This window comes from Pyxicephalus adspersus, chromosome 1 (genome assembly GCF_032062135.1).
Source record: "Pyxicephalus adspersus chromosome 1, UCB_Pads_2.0, whole genome shotgun sequence".
Taxonomy (NCBI): domain Eukaryota; kingdom Metazoa; phylum Chordata; class Amphibia; order Anura; family Pyxicephalidae; genus Pyxicephalus; species Pyxicephalus adspersus.
The window spans coordinates 92926428-92950157 of NC_092858.1; the positions used below are offsets into that span (position 1 = coordinate 92926428).

A 23730-nucleotide genomic window follows, 5' to 3' on the forward strand; every position below is an offset into this window, starting at 1 on the left:
TATGTAATCAACTTTGACGTTCAGATTGGCTACCTTAGGGTTTGTTGTTAAAGGTTCACCCAAGACTTTGTAAACTATTTGGTATACCACTGTTCAAAATCTCGATAATCTACTGCCAGTAGATGGGACATACTTCGAGAGTCTAGTGGGCCCCATGTACCATTGCATTAAAAGCTTGGTATTAGCTTCAATTACATTACTATTAGAGGAGCATCTAGAGGTAGACACCCAAATCTGCTGAAAGTTTCATTCAGGTCTTTCTCCTATAAAGACATAAAAGACAATTGATTGTCAATTGATAATGACCCTGGAATATAGAGAGCACAAACATATATGGACTAAGGGAGTGGGGGATAGCCAGATCATGGTACCATCTATCCATGGTACCAGATTCTGTAAGATCAGCCTAAGAGGAACACATATTTGCTGCAGTTTTCGTGTCTATCCAAGATCTGTAGAGAATGCTTAAATATAGGGTTTGTAATGTGCCTGCAAAAGGGGTTTTAATCCATAGTACCACATCTATTAAAAGAGAAGAAACTTCCACTGCTTGGGGAGATACCCAAAAGGGAACATCGTTAGTAGTGTGGTATGCAGAAAGTTGCACAATCTGTACTTCTGTACAAAAATTTGCATTATGTGTCTTTGACAGCCATCCCTAGTTTTTAGGCACAAATAAGGTTGCTTATGGAATGTGCACTCCCCCCAAATGTCCAAGTACAAACTCATTCCTCACTTCATACACTTTTTTGGTTCCTGAATAAATGCTGATTAATAAGTGTTAATTCAGACATTCGAATGTGTTATAAATTTATAAATTTCCTCTTGCATCATGAAAAGCAGAATATTTAAAACAGCCCATATTTCCAGCCAGACCAACCAACTTGTTTAAGCTACTGCATAATTTTTCAGTTTATTTCATACCAAGCCTGGGTTCAATTTCTAAATGAATTCACAAAGCAAATTTTACACACATGTTCCTAAGAGGAGACATTTTTTTTTGTAACAAAAAAGTCTTTCTTTTTGTTTGTCTTAACATTTTACATTATACTAACAAATCTATTTGGATTGTTAAAGCCATAGAATATTTGGTGTTGCAGTGCTCTATGTGCCTCTGCCATCTCTACGTTTCTGCCATGCCATCTCCACTTTTCCATTACCAATTTCCCATCTATGGCACCTAAACAAAGGTGATGGCACACTCTTCCAGAAAAGTTCCTGGGCAATAAAGGGGAGCCCAGATTTTGGTAATTGACAGAAATTTACCTGGAAGGACAGCGATGACATATCCAGTGTTACAGAAGGTTTGGCTAAGAAAGTATAAAATCAAACTTTTTTTCTTTAATCTTCAGTTTCACCTGATAAAGACAAGGAAGGATCTAATATTTTCGAATAAATTCATGACAGAAGAGGAATAGAGTTGGGGGGGATCTTTAAATACCATCTCTTGTTATGACAAACAGCTAAGATGGGATTTCTCCTTTATTTAGGAAGATAATTACAGTTTCTGCTTATGGTTTCTATTGTCTAACTCTCAGAGCTAGCAGAGGGGGGCATATAGTCCACAGCTTTTAGGTAGTTCTAGCAGTGACATGCAAACTTTCATCAAGATGTACCAGGGAGGCTTTGACCACAGCAGGTCCAGAGTAGGAAGCCACAGAAAGTCATTCTAAAAATCAGAACAAAGCCCTCAATTGTGGGAGATACAAATTGTCCAGTGGCATGAAGCTTTGGTGCAATCATTTGTGAACTGTTTTTTTTCCCTGCAACTCAAGAATTAAAAAAGTTAAGGCGCATTGGTATTCTATCAAAAAAAATAAAAATCCTGCTTTTGCAGAAACAGCGCACAGGTGTTAATGTTGTCAACGCTTTATAACTGGTTTATTTTCATCTATAAATTTGTTTATCTTCCCACAATTAGGGCTGACAAACAGTGTGGTTTGCGTTGTTTCTACTGAAGGAAACAAACCACAGCTGTGGATAACAGCTGTAAAACAACATTAAGAAGAATATTAACATAAGTACATAAAGCTATACCGCAAACTGCTGAAAAAAATACGATTTGTGGATTTTATCATATTAGGCTCAGGTTCATGAACATCTTCAGTGTACCTGAAAGTGTCCAAATAAGTTATTATATAGTGCCTATGCGTAAAGTGCTTAGGAAAGTGTTACATACTTTTGTTGTTGGCGTGTGCTGACAAACACGCCAACAAGATAGCCACGTTGCTTAAATGGGCTGCACTAAAAGTAAAATATACAATAATTGGATTTCTCTCTCTCTCTCTCTCTCTCTCTCTCTCTATATATATATATATATATATATATATATATATATTATTGGATAAGTGAAATGAACATTCACACAAATAATCTCAACTCTGTAGTACTTTAGCAAAGACCAGTAAGACGAGTCAACCTGCACATGGATTGATAGCAGCAGTGATGGGTCTTTATTAGGGAAAACTCCTTCGCGAAACAAAGTACATGGAATGTTTAATCCTGAAATACACAAAATACATCACACAGTATATGCAATTAGATAGCATTTGCTTAGCAGGGTTAAAATGTCAGTATAGCCACCCCATCCACCACAGTACATTTTTTTCTCTGGATAGCACTTCTGCACACTGCAGGCAAGAACATTTAGTGCAGGCATTGGAAATGGAAGGAGCCTTAAAAATAAAAATGTTTCCCCCAGAGATGTCCAAATACATAAAGCATTTTTCATCTGTTACACATTGAAATGTTTTAGTTGAAATATTTTTGCTTGAAAGGATTACGTTCTATGGGTGCACATTATCATATTTATTATATTAATGTTTTTATATTTCATTATAGTTTTAAATAAATGATTAATTGCTACAGATAAGTTGTTTTTGGCATGGCAACATTGTAAAGGGTCAGTCCACACTAAACTGATATTTCAGACTTTGGTAGATGGCAAAGAGTTAAACCACTAGACAATTTCATCTCTCTCTATGGGATTCCATTGGAGAGATCTCTGCACTTAAGTTCTTGGTCTGTGGCCATTGTGGATATTTTATTTATTTTATATTATGAAGAATATAGTATGAGCTGCTGTAGAATGCCAGGAAAACTCCCCAGTGGGCAAGAGTGGACTCAGAATTTAAGTAAAGAAGATCTCACTATTGAAGTATTCAAAACAAGAGTAGCCAGAGGCAACCTATGACTAAAGTAGTACTTTTAGGACTGACCCTTTCCTATACACTATACACTGTGAATTGATTCCTATCTCTATGTCATTCTCTTTCAATATCAAAGTCCTTATATGGAGGTTAATTTTCTTTTAAGGAAAATATATTAGTTATTAGTGTTCAACACAGAGCTGATCACTATAACATTTACAGTAGTTTGTGATGGGTTCACATTTCTTCTTGTTCCATATTTTGATTATTGTATTTGAGTTTTTTTTACACCCATTCCTTTCAGAGGGTATTCTGTATAAAATACAAAAGCTGCCATTTTTGACCTGTCTCTACCTTCAGTGCCTTCCAAGGCACTTACCTGGAAAGAATATAGCTAGTTAGCAATCAAAAGGAACTTCTAACCAATTCTACTTAAGCAGAGTTACATGGAACCTCCAGAGGTTGCTCTGGGCTCATTGAGATGTGGCCAATTGACCAGTTTGATGATGTTTGTTCTGAGACCACCAACAAAAGGCAGAGACTGTACAGGGCATGCTTTCCACTGAGCCACAATAAATTAATTTAGCAGAGGTTCCCTGAGACCTGAGTATTTTTTCTATTGAGTAAGACAGTTGAGTAATGCTGTCCTAAACTAAATATTTTGGATCATTATGGTCAGTTGTGTCAGTATGACAACCTGGAAACCAGTAACAGATCAGTAATATCAGCATGTAGATTATCCCTTTAAATGCTTTCTTTAAATGTATATGGCAATGAATAGACAAATTTATATTAGAGTGCAGGTACAGCTATTTACCCTATAATATACCCTATTAGGTTTTGTGCACCTGTGGGCTGTAGTGTGGAACCATGTGTGGAGTGCCCTACAGAGTTTTCTCAGCACAGTCTGCATTTGTTAAACCCACCTCTACACTTTATAGGGTGGTAGAAGGGTTTGATTTTTTACAGCCATACCCCACCTTTCAGTGAACCCTAAGTGAAGTTAGAGGAGGAATTAAAAATATAGGGAACTACTATTAAACAAACTGAACAGAATGCTTGCAAGAAAATTGTGCCATAATACAGCACAGCTCCAGGGTTCAAATTTCTACTTTTCAAACTGATTGGTACATTTATATATAACACAGCTTTTACATTTTGCAGTATTTATAAAATGGCAGTTCGCCGTATTTACAAAGGGGCAATAGGCGGGCGGCTGTGGTTGACAAGCTTGTGAACAAATGGGGAGGCACAGTATTAAAGCAGAACGGAACCCTTTTTTTAAAAAAAGAATTTGCAATTAGGCAGGTCCTTTAATGCAGAAGGGACAAGTGATGTCCTTAATTGCCGATGGGACAGACATATAAAATACTAAAGTAGTATTAAATAAATCTCTCATTGTTCGGAATAATATAAAAGGCATCCACAAAAAAAAAAACCCTCTTATTTCATTAGGGATATTTCAAGCCAAACCAGCACGTTTCCTATTTTATACTTACAAGACCTGTGCAGTTTGGACTGAGATTGGGCTCAATTTTTACCCCTGGATACCAAAAAAAAATGGTGATCCTATCACTAAGTGATCTATAAATGTATCCACTAACTTTACAAAAAATAATAATACACAAATAAAATATCAGGGCGGAATTTAGATGAACTGTATCCATCTCTGACTATTAGGTTGCAGATGTTCATTTTGCTCACGTTTAATGTTACTGCAGTGACAACTAGTGGTGTGACCAGTTCACTGAAAAATCTGATTCACTAGTACATCTACCAGTTTCGGGTATCTTCCTACAGGACAACCAATCTGATTACCTAACACAAGTCTATGGCTTATTTATTAAAATAAAGTACCAGATATCAGATTGCATATTCTTTGATCATCATTTTATGTATGATGGCTATTGGTGATTGATTGTCATACCATAATTAACCTAAAATTGATGATCCTAAGCTCCATTTACTTGAAAGAACTGAGCCATTTTTTGCCATGAGTGTCAATTTAAAAAAAAAAGTTAAGTCAAAGGCCACTGATATTGTTCAGAAATACCTGCATGATTTGTGCTGGCAAAAGTGCAATTTGGAGTCAACCAAAACCTCTGATCTCTATTGTGGCAATGGCCACAGTTGAGATTGTGATGGCAATGGAGATCTCCATCATCATCTATCAACAGTGAAAGTGGCAATCTAAAAGTTTAAAATCTGCTAAAATCTGCTAAAAGGTATCAATCTTTACCACTGACTGACACTTGTAAATATGGCAAGCTGAACAATGGCAATATTTTGTAAAAAATAGTCATCCTGTTCATCCTTGTATGTTCTTGTAAAAGTTAAAGACTCATTAAATGTACCTGAATGTGACTTGTTTAAATATTATATTTGATGCTTGGTATAAGCCCCAGAGAGGCTTTGCACTGCAGCTGTGTATTTATCTGTTTATCTGAAATTCAGCTTTACAGTATAAATGTAACATAATCAGGATTCTTATCTTTACATTAAAAAATAGAGGTAGCATGATACAGTCAAGCAACCTTGCCACATGTGGAACAAAATGAGGGTGCTATAAAACGGATACAGACTATCCGATCAAACTGTTTATAACAGGGGTCCTCAATTCCAGTCCTCGATGGGCTTGACTGTGTGTGAACCACACCTTATTTCATTTATTTTTGAGAGAAATACTAAAAATCTGTGTAGAACCTAACATTTAAGAGCTGGAATTGAAGACCCCTACTTTATAAAGAAAATAATCATGCTGGTAATGCTGAACAATCAGCAGTGGAAAACATGCAGGTTCCTTCTCCTTTAATATCTGACACTAAAGGTTACATAATAGCAGAATGTAATTGATACCCTTAAAAATAGCTTTTTGCTTTCTATTCTCTTTCTATTTGTGGTTATTTACTAATCAACCTTTTAATTTTTTACACATTCATACTGGAACAGGTAGACTAATAGGAACATTTTTTTTGTTGTTGAAAAACATTCCTTTATTATTTTGTATTCACTTTATTTTCTCTTGCTTTATCATATAGAGTAAAACGTTTAGTCTGAGCCTATAACATACCTACTTTTGGAACACCAAATATCCAAAATTCAGCTATAAAAATAGTGACAGCACTAAAGTTTGTTTTGTAGCTAAATTGGGTTCTGGTATTGTACACAATGACTAGTGAGTTTCTGCAGTAAATTCTGTTTTATTAAGGATTGTTCATTTAGTGTATGATGTACTACAGGTGAACATTGTACAAATCCATTTTCTACTGATGTAACTGTAGAAAACATAAGTTAGCCATTAGTACCATCATTTAACAGAAAATAGTAAAGGGAATATGTGTTATGATATTTATTGAGGTTGAATAAATGTGATGTTTTATTTTTATAGGCTTTCTGCATGTTAACAGTATTAATTTAATGTTTTTGCCATCAGTAATTTAATAGAAATTCATAGGGCAACACCTGATTTGTAGGATTGCTCAGACAAATGAATAAATCAGGTAGTTAGCATAGAATATAAGCATTTCTCGAACCAATAGCATGATAGGTTTTAAACTCTAGATTTTTTTGTTAGCCCATCCCAATCATTCTTCTATAAATGTCATTAAATCAGTCACATGATTTGTGTACATACCATTGTTGTGCTTCTTAAGTCCTTAAATGCAAGTATGTGGCTATCGTCATATTCATTATATACAGACCACAGCTAGATTCCTTGTGGGAAGAACCCTTATTTTATTATTTGTATTCACACTGTTATGTAAAAGGCATTCTTCTTGTCCCCATATTAGCAGTTTCATTTAACTAAAACCAAGCAGAAATAGAAAGGTGGTTTTAGCTAAAAACCTTATTTTTTATTGTCATCTATTACATTTATTCATTTAATTAAATAATCATTTCAATTTGGTTTTAGTTTTTTTTGTAGTAAATTAGTCCCAGAATTTACTATAGAATAAGGCACTTTGGTGTTTTTTTACATCTCTTTATAAAGTAATTCACATCTTCTAATAAATCATCTATATAATATAAACAAAATTTTGTCAGCATACATTTTTTATTTTGTTATTTTTTTTAATTATTTTTATGTATTTGTTTTCTATAAAATAGTCCTCTATTATTGGTGGTATTATTTAGGGTGAATTGTTCTCGTAGAGTAAGTAAAAAATCAAGACACTTGCCGTAATGTTGTTCCGTCAATACGTTAAGGTGTGTAATGCTCGTGGACATTTAAAACACAGCTAAAATTACCAGGACAGGCTTAAAGGATCATTCATAAGGCGAAGTAATTTGCCTTTTAATGCAAACTGTTGGTATTATGAATTATTGATTACGGTAAAATACAACAAAACCAGGCAGGAAAAAGTGTTTCCCTTGTTGACTAATTTCAGAGGTAATAAACACATAAAGTGTGTACAGATACTGCATTACAAAAATGAGCAGCCATGTAATATATATTTAGATGTTAGTCCAAAAGTCTCAAGATTATTTTATAAACTATTTGTTTTGTCATAATATTTAGAAACAATTTTATATACTGATAAAATAGATAGATAGATAGATAGATAGATAGATAGATAGATAGATAGATAGATAGATAGATAGATAGATAGATAATAGATAGAAAAAAGAAAAATGATAGGTCACAGATATTATTCATTTATTCTTTATATTTGAAACAATATTGTAGCACATATATTAGATCATATTAAAGTACCTGTACACAATAAATTAAATTTCATTTATTTAGTAGAAAGCTCCTGTCTAATAAAATATTTTTTTCCCAATGTACAGTATAAATATATAATATTGTAATAAGTAATTGTGTAACTGCATATATAATAATCATATAAAATATTCTATGCCATTTCTAGGATTTCATGTTGTTACAGTGTTGTTTTTTTATATTATCAAACTTCTGCAATTCTATGTTTGGTGTCCTACTTAAGAAACCCAGATCATCTATAAGATATTTTGTTTCATATGTTAGGTATGGTTTCTAGTGGGTTTCTAGGGCAAATATAACCTCTAACCACAACCATGCTATAATACAATGATGGTATTACATTTACAATAAAAGGATAATGCCATGGCGGTGTTGATTTTTCTCCTAAAGTTGTGGAAGAAGGGAAGGAGATGTAGTAGAAGCTATACATTTGTGTTATATGTTCCTGCGGAGAGCTGCTTTTGTGAATTGCAGGGGGAGTTGTCTTGCCAGGCACTCCCCTTGTGTTAGCATGTGCTCTCCTAACAGGGGACTAGATGGGGACATGGTCCTGTAGCAGTCACACTCACTCCTCTCCTCCTCCCTTGCTCAGTGACAGCGCTGGTGTAAATGCTGCATGACAGAGTAGCACTATTACACTTTTTCTTGGCAGATCAGTAGAGAAGAAACTACTGGGATTTTTTTCTTCTTCTTCCTTATTTGCTAATTTTATATGAAACAACAATTTTTCCAAAAATTAGTACACTCTATTCGTTGGAATAACCTAGAAAAAAAAAAAACCTCTGCCTTTTTCGCTTTTACACTTTCTCCACGCTGGCTGCTGGGCTTTAAGCCACAAAAAAAGGACAGAGTGTAACTTATCTTTAATGGATTGTTCCATAAACATGCAGCTTTGAAAATAAAGTCTTCGGAGAAACCTTTAGCTATCAATAACACAGTCAGCACCACCCCTGTGTCTTTTTTAAGCTGACATTGCATCTTTGGTGAACTACATCAGGAAGAAGGAGACAGATGTGTGCTAACTTCTGTTTTTCTCCAATACTTTTTCACATTTCGTAGAGTTTCTGGACTGCGATATAAAGAAATCTTCTGTTCTGTGCAGTCAGAGTGCCTGCATCTATTTAACTAGAAAAGATCTGCTTTGAGCCTGTTCTGAACTTTACAAGGGACCATTGCAGAAGAACAGATTGCTCCACCACTGCTCAATGCTTGTGAAGTGATATTTGTGTGCACTGCTGCTACTGCTGGGATCTGAGCTACAGCTAGACTTTGTAACATTTACCTTGTGGTTTTTGGTGCTATAGGAGGGTGCAAAAACTTGTGAGTACAAGGTTGGGTGCAACATTTCTTCACATGCTCCCTCCTCTTCGCCACCCCTGCAGATTTCAGATCAGACAGTCACTTCCTGAGCTTCTGATCTTTCACTGGACTTTTTTTTTTTCTTCTCTTTTTTTTCTGCAAAGATTAGTGATAATTTTTGAAAGACTTACTGCCTTGTGTTGACGGTTCTCAGTTAGAGCTAAAGAAAGAGACACTAGACTTGTTAAAAGAAAACATAGTGCCTGGCGCTTTTTAACTTTAGCTGTTGTAATGCATATTCCCGTAGACCCCAGCACCAACCGGCGCTTTACTCCTCCATCCACCTCTTTCTCCTGCGGGAAAATGGGAGACAGCAATGGAAGCATCAGCTCATCTGGCGCCGGGAGGACAAGGACGGAGATACGAACGGTGGTGGATGTCCTGGCGGATCATGCAGGAGAACTGGTCAGGACCGACAGTCCCAACTTCCTGTGCTCTGTTTTGCCATCACACTGGAGATGCAACAAGACATTACCAGTAGCCTTTAAGGTAATACATTTTTAAGAATATAAAATAGACACGATAAGAATGATAACAATGTTTTGTTTGCATGTGTACTACGTGCATTGCATGTTATTGTTGTATGACCTTAATGACTATTACCTTTACATAGTTATATAGTCAGGTTGAAAAAAAGACATAAGTCCATCAAGACCTTAAAATGTTTGAGACAATTGTATTCTGCAATATCGGTAATGCTCCTATAACATTAACAGATATTGCAATAAATATAACAATATACATATTACTATATTATTAGAGAAATCGAGACTTAGGCCAGAATAGGCCATCCTCAGAAAAAGAGTCCTCTAATATTAATAGCTGTAGTATTTAATAGGAATGTTTAATATCCTTTAGTTACGATGGGGACTAAACCCTGTGACTTGTTATAGTACTAATAAAAAATGATATAGTACCTATATATAACAATAATACATTGTGCAAAAGCAGGAGAGTACACTATTGCAAATTGAAGCTAAGGTAAGTTCAATGAAGATGTATTTTTTACTAGACCATATTCACAGAATTAGAGAAGGTTATGGAGTATGGTTTGGTATAATTGGTACACCACTTCAGAGACCAGCAACTTAACCTCAGTATCACTCCTTCTTCCCTTTCAAAGATTATCATGTGTAATAATAAAAAAAAAAGTTTGCTATAACAATTTCAGCAAAAACATTTACCTATGCTCTGTGATACTTCTGCATTTAATTGTCCCCATTTCCACCTACATGAAACAAATGTAATATTTACGTGCTGACATCACTATAATTAATTATACCTTTTAAAAGCAATAAGCGTGCTTTTCAGATGTTTTTGCTTTATAGTGTCATATTATCGATATATCTTTTTTGTTATGTTTATATTTCCCTCTATGTCACTCAGTTCTTTGAAGCAGGTATGGTGAAATACCTTTCATATATTAACTTTGTAATACATAAATGATAAAATCTTTGGGTACAGGCAAAACATATATTTTTAGAAATGCTTAGAATTATTAGACATTTAGATGATGCTTGAAATGTAAGAACAAGTATGTTAACAGATGTTTGAACGATTTTGTTATAACTAAGCATTTAATAACTGCACATATTATAGTTACCGTGTAATAAACTTAACATTTAGTATAGTTAGTTAAGCGTCTCTGATGGTGGGAAACTAGTGGGCTGGTATTTAACACGTTCTACACATGAGATCTCTGTGGTCAGACAAGCTAGAGTTGAGAAACACACATCTAAGAAGATTTTGTTAAAAAAAAATATAGAAGCTAAACACTGTGAGTTAATATAGGTAGTGGCAATGGGCAGTTTTGAGGTCTGTACTGTAGAATGCCTCTACACCATCTTAAATGCACAGAAACGAAAACTGTGATGCTAGATTCTAGCAACACCTATATTATTTGCTATAAATTACATTATATGTTAAGAAAAGGTGTGAAATTAGAGGATTCGTGGCTACTAAAAAAAAAAAGTCCTTGTGGTAAAGTTGTTACTGCATAATTATGGCAGATAAACAGACATATATTAGTAGTTGTGCAATGCATCACATATATAAATTAAATGGACAGATAGATAGATAGATAGATAGAATGGATGGATGAATAGATGAATAGAATGCAACAATGGGAATTTCAATATTTTTTTTTGGAAAAATCACATTGATATATTAAAACTGGTAATATAAGTTTATTCTATCTTATATACTTACATTAATTGTGTTATACACACATTATTTTATTATAATTATATTTTAAGATACTTCACTGCCAAAAAGTTGTGTCTTATCAACATGCAAACATTTTGCGGAACTGTTTATGGCAATAAAAGTGTTGCTATTACATTATAAAGGTTAATTTGATACTTCCTATTCCTTGGAATTACTTCATGAAAAACATGTTTTTTTTTTCATATCAGTGCCGGATATTGATGGGTTAAAGAGTTAAAAAAAAGCCTAATGCAATTAGAAATTAGGAATAACAGCCCACTCAATGTGCACCACATACCTTGTTTTATTTGTCACCTATGGTTGTGGCATTCTAAAAGCTATAAAGGCACATTCCATAATCAGATCATACCCTAGTATCTTATTAGTTTTTTTTACTTTTTACTAATTATATGGGTAATCATTCCGATGTCAGGGATGCAGGTTTTACCTTTGTGTGGGAGAGGTATCATGGTATTTTTAGATGAGCATTTATTTAGATAGGAATCAAAATTAAAAGTAGTACTGCATTGCAGGTAGTGATCCTTTAAAGAAAATATATCAATACCTTGATACCCAGCTAACAACACTGTAGTTGCTCTTATTTACTGACACAGGTTTACGACAGGGTTAAATGGACCAACTCGCTCAAGGACAGTCTGGCACTTCACACACTTCCAATATGCACAAGTAGATAATAGGTTTGTTTTACTAAAGGAGTATTATTTGTTAACTTAGCAAAGTGAATGTTCATGTGTATGATCATTTAGCTTAGTGATAAAGTAAAATATCGAATCATGCAATGGGCATTCAAAAGTAGCATCCACTGTGTTGGTTAAATAATCTGGTCTGATCTCTATCTAGATGTCACCTGCTCCATCACATCTATATGTAATTGGCCAAACTTGCATATTTTTGCTTTTCAGTGGAAGATTAGCTGCACCGATGATGGTTAGATCAGGCTTCACCTCCAACCACCGTATTATAACTATGGGTAATAAGGTTGATTTCTTTAAACATTTGGTCAACATAACAGCTTCCCATTGCTAGACAACAAGATCTGGACATACACATATAAACACTGGATACCCCAAACACAAAATCCTTTCCAACAACCTGCTACTTTTGTTGCATTTACGAAAAAGGGCCCCTCCACACCCAAATATTTTGAAAGATTTTTAATGCTCTGAATATTAGAAACAGATTCAGTATATTGAATGTGCCTATAGCTCAACCCATAAATTAATTAATCGGTAAGAGAGGTGAAATTATTATACACACATTAGAAAATCAAGTTGGGGTAACTTCCTCAGTAATCTTCAAAGTCTTAATATAATATGTGGGACACCCTAGAAGGCAAAATTACCTTTGTTTAATCCAACACTGGTCCTTTGGCATCTGTTTTTGATTAACAAAAGTTTACAACAAGGAGATTCCATGATGGTTTGAGATACATAATTCTGTAGAACACCTAAATTAGAGATGGAACACAATAAAGAAACACAATAAAGAAAAACATATTAAACCCACTTCACGGCTACATGTGCAATTTAACCTTTCACATGCATCACATAGTGATTCCAAGTCATATAAAGCAATATCTACCTCAAATAGAAAACCTTAGTAGCTCAGTAGCACCTACATGTACATGTTTTTTTATACATTTTACTTTGATGCTAAATTTGTGAGGAAAATTAGACAAAAACTTTAATACCACTAACATACAAATGTTCTAACAAAGAATCGGAAAACAAAAGGATGGTAAAGAAAAAACAGTTATGATCAATAGCTTAAAACTTCAGGCCTGTGCCAGAGATGTTACTGTGGGCCCATGGCCAATGTCTAGACCTATTTGGTGGGGAGGCCCAATGTTAAAAACATTCTGCCACGCATTTTAATGTTAAACTAATAAACTCCCAGGCATAAAAATATGCAGCTCACCCAAAATTGTTTTCTTCTCAAGGAAGATGATCCTCTGACCCCCAAATCTCTAGCCTTACATTTGTCCATGGCAGCAAAACTAATTATTACAAGAATTTAGTAGATGAGTATTTTCCTAATTTTAGATATATAATTTACTTTATATCAGAAGTAGCAAAATGTCTATATTGGGAAGGTCTAGGGTAATAGTTATGGTGTATAAATACTTGGATCATATTGCCTCTGCTGAAATGGTTGATACATGTGGACAATTAATAAATATTGGAGGACTGCTAGTCCAAGTTGGATATACTGGATGGTTGTATGGCTTTAAAGGATTATTCACGTAATTGTACAATTAGCTTATGTATACTCTAAAAATGAATCACTCTCATTTAGTGTCTGACTTTATGACTTGTCTGACCCTGATTGGGAGACTCAATAACTCATATTAAACTCATAAAACAAAAAAAGGATAATTTGTTTGGTTTCTAGAACTAAACATGCTCTTCTGTGAGAAAGACATTATTTATAGGTTTGTATATACATACATACAAATAAACACGTAAATCATAGTTGAAAAAGGTGAAACAGTATATGTAAAAAGAGTCAAAAGAAGATGGTAAGAAAACACTACATAACAAAAATTTAATAATAACCTATACATATAGCCAAACTAAAAAGACCTTAAACAAGCCAGTATTACTAAATGTTTTATTAGACATAAATATAAATTAAGTGATAGAAAAATGCATTTTATAGTTAAAAATATCAGTATATTGCATGCATTTTAAAATATTTGTAGTTGTCAAAGAAGATACATGTGAAAAATGTACAAGTACTTTACTGATTTTGATTGGATGTAAACTACTTTAAGTTCCGAGACATCTGTCAACAGATGAATGTCTGCTCATTAACCAATACTAACCAATACGTAAGTTAAAAACAACCAAAGCACTGATGCCTATAAAACATAAATGCACGTAAACTCTAGATACAATGATTGATTTGCCTCCCATAATGCAGATCTCTGTATCTGGACATTCTTGGCAGTGGTCCAAATTAGCTATTATTACACTTTGCAGGGGCAAACTGATTATTATGTGTATGTGTGTATGAGAACAGCGTATCCAAACAGCTGATCCAAAGACATAGGATCTTTCAAGATCCTTTCCAACGACAAACGACTGCACGGTGCATGAACCAGTGCTGTACATACAGCACTGTTCTGCCTAATGGAGAGGGGGAAAAGATGGAGCGGCACCCCACTGTGCTCTCTCTCCCTTCACTTCCAATACAATCGTTCGTCGTCCATGATCCGTGGATCTGCTAGGATGGTCGTTCGGATGATGGGCGAAAAGGACTGTACACATGAGAGATTCTTGCCTGCTTTCGGCCCTGAGCCAATTATCGGACGAGAACCATTGCACGTGTGTACCTAGCCATAGGCAGCTGGATTTATAGCCAAATTGTGACTTTACCGTAGGCCATGCTTCACTCTGTCCTTTTCACCCCAGGCTTCTGTGTAGGTCAGTTCAATCATGCATTACAAAATAAACCCAACAGGGAGACATGGGAAATGAATAGGGTCCGGCCAAGAAAAAGTTGCCTCTTTGGACCTTAATTAATTGTAGTGACTTTTTCACCATATGCACCATATTTGTAAAAGCTTTGCATTTACATACAAAAATGGCAGGTGTGTTGCACAAAAAAACCTAAATGTGTGACCACATAAACTATCTTTTAATGTAGCTTTTTGGAATGTCCCTATATTTTCAGTCCATTCCTTCTGAAATATGTTAAATTGAATAATAAAATTACTGTGTGCTTACAAAAGCCCAGAATTTTCCAGCTCTTATTTAATTATATATTAAATCTTTGATGATTATATCAGTGTTTGGGGGAAATCATTAAGAAAATAAAATTACGTAGACAACCGTCCACTTTAGAACTTTCAGACTAAAATCACAGTTAGTGCATTGCTATAATGCTCATGTGGTAACGTATGGTGTCTGTGGGTTTTTTTGTGCATTTGCGTCAAGGCCACTCATTATTTTGAATTAGCTGCCAACACAACACACTGACCTAATTATTAGTATTATAATTATAATGAATACTTCTTTTATTTTTATAAGTTACATACATTTTAATTGAAATTTTCATAGTATGGGTTAATATGAAACATTCAGAGGAATATAGAAAAGGCTCTACATAAATCATGAAAATACATACATAAATCAATAAAAAAACATTCAGAAGCTATAATGATCTCACAGAAGGTACATTGCAATTTAAATAAATACCACAGCATCTTTTGTATATCCATAGCCTTGGGTGCATCTGCCAAACATGCCTTTACTAAAATTTGTTTAGCAGCTGTAAATATAAAAGTAATTAGTCTAAATTGCATATAATTACATTCTTCATGCTCTACATTGACAATTGGCTTCTTGAGGATCTTTACTGAAGAACATATAATCGCATGGCTTACTGCTGTTCAGAAACTCCTCATCTTAGGGCATTCCCAAATAGATGAAATATGGTGACTTTAGAGTGGCAACCCTGCAAACATGTGTTTTGGGTATGAGGATTAAAGCTTGTCTGGTTGGTTCTATATTTAAATGCATTATCAGCACACAAACCTCTGTATGAACTCAGTCTGAGAAACACTGGAGTAGAGTGATTTAAAGTAACATAAAAAATATTTTTTGTGTTGTTAGTGCATTTGCACAAGCTGTCATTCAACTATTATTACAAACTGCATGGGAATCATTGTGCAGTACAGTAAAAAAATAAATGAAATGTATAACCTGCGGAATCTTTTATTCACCTCTTATGTATCTCTGCTATAGTCACAAGCCAGTCATTCTGAATAGGTAAAGCTGACTTCCGGGTTCTCCATTTCTTTTCAATTCCTATTGGTCCTATAATGGGCTGCGTCAATGCCCAGCATCAAGGCGCAAATGGCAAGTGAACAAGGAAGTATCAAAACATGTCCTGTTCCGAACAGCTGGCATTTGGCTGTCAACCCCAATAACATACATATTAAACTTTGGCTACTGCATGGTTATTGATATCCTTGACATTATGCTCTAGCACAAGCTGTGAATTCTGATATTGATGCATTTACAATAAAGATCAGATGTTTTTCTATCTTCAGGTTGTAGCCCTGGGTGATGTCCCTGATGGGACAGTAGTGACCGTCATGGCTGGAAATGATGAGAACTATTCAGCTGAGCTAAGAAATGCCTCTGCTGTCATGAAAAATCAAGTAGCCCGATTTAATGACCTTCGTTTTGTAGGAAGAAGCGGAAGAGGTGGGTTTCACTGTTCACTTTGATTACTTCTAAAATTTATAGAACCTCTAATTTATGATCTTAATGCATAATGAGTTCTATGTTGGAAATCTGATGAATATGTACAGGAGAGTTATTTACCATCATTATTGTGATGAGTTTCTATGTAGAGTCAGACTTTTTAAATATAGACATCTAAATCCTAACTGCACTCAAAACTAATAATAAAGATTTGTGTAATTAATGGAAAATTACTACATGTAATAAACTACATGCTGGCTTTTATTACCATTTGGTGAGATCTAAGTAATTAGTTCAATTTAGGTAACATTACATAGCATAAAGGTTTTATGTTCCCCTAATGGATTCTCCATGATTTTAATTATGTTAGCAAAATGTGAGACTTAATCTAACCGCAATCTTTATAATCTCTTTTGCATAGGCCAACAACTATATAGTATAAGCACCTGTTTGATCATAGACCACATCTATTCCAGGTTTGCTGGATCACCAAGTTTTCCCATGATAGTCTATTTTCTCCAGTCTTGGAGAGCTTTAATAAATCAGGCCAATGTAAACAGAAAGTTTAGGTAAATTACAAAGTATTGGTAAATGTAAAGAAGTTTGTTGATAGATTTTTACAGTCCTTTAGAAACATTTATGATGATCTTGAGTTAACTAATCTTTGGTAAACCACCTTTAAATAGCCTAGCAAATGTCTATAGCAAACTACTTTATTTTTACCTATCTAAACAAGAGTATGATTTCACGTAAGAAAGCTGTATTCATTCCAGTCACATACAGCAGAAATTCACTTTTTAAAAAAAATATTTCTACATGATTTCACATAAACACCAGTACACCTGGCTAAGTAAAAAATACACCTTTATTACCAAATTCCCTAAAGATCAGTCCATGTATCAGAATCCAAAGGAAACCTTGTTGTTTTGACAGCTACAAATGTTCCCTATTTTGTGCCTTTTACATTCTCATACTGTTATATAGCTTATATTTTCTTTTAGAAAATGTAATTGTCATTTTCTTGTTATGTTTCAGTAACACCAGATTGCTTACATTTCTGTAACATTTCCGTTTTCTTGTTTAGGTTTCTAAAAGATGTGTATTTTTATTTTCTTCTCTTTTAAACTCAGCACTTAACTGACTGCACATTGGCAAATGGAAAAATCTCTCCTTTTATGAATTAGGCTCCTATTTCTGTACTTAATTATCCTGTTAAAGTTTTTTCATGCTTCCAAAACAAATTTCTAAACCCGAATGCTTTATAATTCCAAGTCTTTTCTTTGAACTGATTCATCTTTTGCATCTTACTGTAACTTCACAAACTTCAGAATAAGAGCTCTTTATAGCCCTATGTCTATCACAAGGCTTTTGTATACTGTTAACTACTATAAAAGCACTAGGCAGATATTAGAGTTCTGATCAAAGGATATGTTTGGTGTGATCTAGGGTAGTGAATAGATCTATGTTTTTCAAAACATTAAAGAAAAGTTAAGGCTGTTTTAGACAATGGTTTCAGGCCATTTTAGACATATGGATGACCAAAGTGGCCTTCTTTGGGCTTGTTAACCTAAATCTGCCTAACCTGTATCAGAACAGTTACAAACTTTCTTGTGCATGCCTTTACATGCAGTTGAGGAGGATCACGGTGGAGTTTCCAAATTTTTCAGGCCATGTGCATGGCTGGGGTTAAAAAAAGGGTTCCTACTTAAGTTAACTTTCAGGTCTTCAGGGAACCCTTGCTATAATTAATATATCCACAACTTAGAGTATATTAGGATGGGGGGCAAGCTCATAATTGCCCCTTACACTGCTGGCCATTGGGAAGAATGTCCTCCATACAGATAGCCAAAAAGATCATTGGTGTCGGTTAAACTAACCTGAGGGTCACAAACTGCTCATTGCTTAAGGAATTCCTAGCAACCTCTGGAGGAACCCTAGGGTTCTGCAGAACTCTGGTTGAGAAACACTTCTTTAAAGGAAGAAGCAAAACTGCAAGAGCAATGTGTGCAAATGCATTATTATATAGTTTAGTTTACCTGTCCTGGATGCATAGCAGCAGTTTGCTATGCGCTTGTGTGCGGCTAACAACATAGATTTCTCTCAAAAGGATGAAAAGGGTAAACTGATTCTAAACTATGCTAAGTATTAGAACTCATTGTCATATGAAAGTGTGTTACAAAAGCCTACAAAAAAAGAATGGTCCATGCCTATACTCCAGGAGATTAGACAGAAAACAATATACACCATCTACAAATCTGTTTTGATCAGAATGTCTACTCCCTTACTCCTGTGACAGGCAATGTCTATGTTTAAATGAACAGGGCATACGTCAGCACAGTTCAAATATTGTGAATATGACAGCTTTAGGTGTATGAAATGGAAGTTTTGAAAAGTGTTGAATAGGGGGACCTTTGCCAATCACTATTTTATTTTAAACAATTGTTGTAAGAACATGCATATTCATATAGCCTGAGCATGGATGTTTATGCAGAAAGAAAGCAGGTGCAGACCCCCAGCACTTTCTTATCTTAAGGAAACAATAGTGTTGAGAAGCCGGATTTCCCTCACTAAAACCTTTGCACAAATTCTTTGCTGCCCAAAGCCACATCCCTTTGCTGGGATCACTTTTTTACCAAACATTTAGTTGAACTGACTGTTATATTGTAATGTGTTTTAGAATATAGTGACAATGTACATGTAAGCTTATATTAGAAGATGTGTTTTCCTGGTAATGGATAAAAGGTGTTCAAAGCTGACTATACATTACAATTTGAAGGTACAATTTTTCTATAGATTTACAAACAGGCCTGCCTAATTGGATATAGAATAAATGGATTATTTATAAATGCCCCCACACGATGCATTGTGGGAAAATGTACAAAATGTATAAATATTGTACAATCAAACTGGCTTGCCCAGTTCAGCAGCTATACTATTAAAAAACGGCTAGTGACTGGTCTCTGTTCCAAATGAACCCCATTTACAGCAACATTCTGATATACTTTAGCCGACTGTGTATCCACTGTACCATACATTGACATTGTTCATGTTTTGTTGCAATAATATGTCAATACTAAATTAGGTTATTTATCAAGCATGAGAGAAGGAGATAGAATCCAGAAAAGTTAAATGGTCCAGAGCCACACACAGTACTAGTGTAGACCTCTTTGGGGTGTGGTTGCTGTGAAGTGTGCACAACTCAAATTATGAAGTGGACAGAAGTTATACCAATTGATGAGTTCGCCTGATGCCATTAGAAGTTGAGTGATCGGTTTATTTGCTTTGTAAAATTTCTCTTTAAAATGCTTTAAAGGGAAACTTTTCTCTTTCACAATTTAGGAGAGCTGTTAAAGACCTTCCAGCATACCCAGAAAACAAGAACTCTCATAATTCCATGAACAGAGGAAACTTTAGGTACAAATGACTGACCAACGTTTCCACGACTTGTAATCACTACATACCACAAAGATGCCTCAGCTCTCTAGGTGTCAACCACAAATGGTCATATAGTAAATGAAAGGAAAAAGCAAAAAACATTTCGCTTAACAAGAAATAAAGTAAGCAGATAATTGGGAGTGGTGCACAGCAAACAAGAAAAATATATTAGATGTAGTGTGATAAGATGGTATACTTTAAAAACAACCAACTCTCAATATCAAATATCCCATTTCTGTACAACATGTGTGCTGTTGGTATTGCTGAAAGCATTAACAAAATATGTACTGAGAAAGCTGTGCCCAAAAAGCAAGCAGAGAACAAAGAACTAGTTACTGGTCTTGTCTAAAGGCTCATGCAATTGCTTAAACCCTAATATTGATTTACCACGACTTATTCTGCATGTGGCAGTAGCTATCTTGGTAGAGGGGTTTGCTCCCTCATATTTGCACTGCCCCCCGTAGCTGGGTATCTGATATCTGGTGAGGCAATATTCTAAAAACAAGTGTGGAGGAAGCATATATCTACAGAATGAATGAAGCAGTAGCAAGGACATGCTTGTCCGCAGTTCCTCTGATATATCACAATCAGTTTGAAGCTACTTAATATACGCCTATTTGTTCTACTCAACAGACATTTCCACACCCATAAATCTCACAATGGGTGACAAAGCTCTTGGCTTTCCAGGCTAAAGATGGCACTAACCTAGCATGCATTATGTAAGTGCAGTGCTTACTTATTAAACATTTACTGATATGTATTATTTTCTCTTGGTTGGCAGGCAAGAGTTTTACTTTGACAATCACCGTTTTCACAAGTCCTACGCAAGTTGCTACATACCACAGAGCCATCAAAGTAACTGTGGATGGTCCACGAGAACCAAGAAGTAAGTTCTAAGCATGATGGTTAAAGCGAAAATAAGTCTAATTTACTTTATGTACAATTCATTTCATTATTTGTTTACTGGTTTTCATAACTTACCATTAGTTTGTTTAGTTTGGGGTTCTCAATTCAGAAAGAAATGAGAAAGAGGTTTTCCTAATAAGTGATACAAAGGATCATTTTTGATGAATTACACACAATGCAGAGATTTTATCTGAAATTAGCAGTTTACCAGGCTATCCATAATATCATACAAACATAATCACTTTGTGAAATACCAATCTATTCACCAAAGTATCATTTGTAACTCATTACTGAACATGGAGAAGATAGGAGAGTCCAATTTTCTTTCAGTAAAAAATTGGGGTGGCCTAAACCATACAGTGTGCACCGAGGGGGTGGGGGAATGAGTAGCAAATTTCAAATTACATTTGCAAGACCTGCTAGCCTGTAGCATCACAGCCTTAGCATACAGGGTGTGCTAAAGAAAGAGAAGTTTAGATTCAGAAATTGCCCAAAGGGTTCATTCATAGCAACAGTTTACTAGATCACTTAGCAAAGTAAATGCTCTCTTCTAAATGGGTATACAAAGCAAACAAAGCTTAATAAATAACCCAAGTGATCTCTCCTATACTAAATCAGTCCTGTAGAGTTTTCCAGCCATCTTCTAAACCTCTCCCGATCTGCAAGAAAAGCCAGGGTATTTGTTTTTGTGGCAATGTATTAAAAACAGTGTACAAACATTTTTCCTGATTTCAGGAATATGCAAAACACATAGTTGGAGTTGTTTTACAAACAAACATGATTAAAGTAAACCCCACTATGTTAAATCACAAGGGGGTTTCTTTTGACCTGTGGACTTGCAGGGCTGCAGTGTGCAGCAGAGGCGCTGTATAGAAAAGCAATGTGGGGTTGTTTTTCTACACAGCGCCTCTGCTGCACATTGCAGCCCTGCAAGACTTGTTCTAAACAATACCAGACATTGGTGTCACTTTTAAGTGCGCCCATCATTGAATCTCATCCCTTCCTTATCTCTGATTACATCATCCAGCGATTTACCATCCTATACAAAGTCCCCTGAAGAAGCCCCCAGAGGTGAAACGCGTCAGGACACAGATAAATTGTTAAATTGTTTCAATTTTCTCAGGGATTTTATGTCTAGTCTACAGGTCATAAGAAACTCCCTTGTGGTTTAACATACTGGGGTTGATCTTAATCATGTTTGTTTGTAAAACAACACCAACTTTGTTTCATGCATATGAAATGTGGAAAAATATTTGTACACTATTAATTTTTAATTTCTGATAATTTAGGGATAGATATATCATCTTTGCCAGTTTGCTGTCCTTTGGACTTTGGAAGTGACAAGATATTTCCAATATAGGGAAATCTCCTCTTGGACAACTGTCATGAGTACAAGTGTCTCATTAGGAATATTGCACCCCTAACTTTTAGATCAAAACAGTTAGAGAGAGTGTATCACCCTTTCTACGATTAGAAGAATTAGAATGAAAAACTTGTCAGTAATAAGAACTTGGTATACCTAGATGCCTGCTTTTAGTTACACTTGAAGTTCTGTAATGCCATTCAGTGTGCTTTCCAAGTTTGATTTAAAAGAAAAACCCCACCCCATGAGAATTTTGCAGGTATAATATTCTATATACTGTTGTGCGTCATTTAAAATATAGGTGGTACTTTATTATTACATATATATATCCTGTATAACAACTAGTACTTTTTATACAGGAAATATAGCTGTGAAGCCTTCACATTTAGACATGAGAAACACCTATTCTTTAATGTGTTAATAGGAAAAAAAATTAAAATACATTTGGTCATTTCACGCTGAAGTGTTGACAAGTTAAACAAACAGGAAGAGAATAAAAAGCATGAATTTCCTGTTAAATGCAGATCGTTATATGGAATACTTGGTATATATCTTTCAAACATTATGAATGCCAACTAAGTCAGATATTTTAAAATACAAAAATGTTTATAATTTTATGAGTTGTAATAGAACTACAGTCAATAATACATCCTACAATGGTATGATAAGACAGCAGATTATGGACACATGGTGATTGTATCTATTGAATTTTAGCTATATGGACAGATATGCACTGATAGTAGTTACAAATTAGTTTGTACCTAGAGGGGGCAAATAGATTTGCCACAACTTAAAGAGTCTCATATCTAATATTATTATTTCTATTATTAGTAATATTATTATTATTATTATTATGATTATTAATAAACAGGATTTATATAGCGGCAACATATTACGCAGCGCTGTACATTAAATAGGGGTTGCAAATGACAGACTAATACAGACAGTGATACAGGTGGAGAGGACCCTGCCCCGAAGAGCTTACAATCTAGTAGAGTGTCTACACTATAGAGCAGTGTTTCTTGACCTTTTCACATGGATAAACCCTTAAAATAGCTTTCAGGACTTAGAAAAACCCCTTCTATAATTACTATATCCACAGCTCACAGTATGTTAGTGTGCTGGTCAGTGGGAAGAATGTGATCCTTACAGAGAGTCAAAAAGATCATTGGTGTCACTTAAATTGATATGGGGGCACAAATTGGAACCCCTAACAACCTCTACAAGAACCCTGGTTGAGAAACACTGATATGGAGACTAGTTGGTGTTAAAAATTCCCTGAACTGATATGATTGGAAATAAACTTTATTTTTAACAAGATTTTTACAAGCCATGTTGCCAGCTTTAATGCAAGTG

General features: G+C 34.9%; 1 protein-coding gene across 1 annotated transcript in view; it reads left to right on the forward strand.

The window, feature by feature from the left end:
• Positions 1-23730, forward strand: part of RUNX3 (RUNX family transcription factor 3) — an 87498-nt gene that overhangs the window by 43373 nt on the left and 20395 nt on the right. The window contains exons 3-5 of the mRNA XM_072419174.1: positions 9479-9720; positions 16514-16670; positions 20887-20991. Of these exons, the coding sequence (XP_072275275.1) occupies positions 9479-9720; positions 16514-16670; positions 20887-20991 (504 nt within the window). The remainder of the gene's footprint in view (positions 1-9478; positions 9721-16513; positions 16671-20886; positions 20992-23730) is intronic.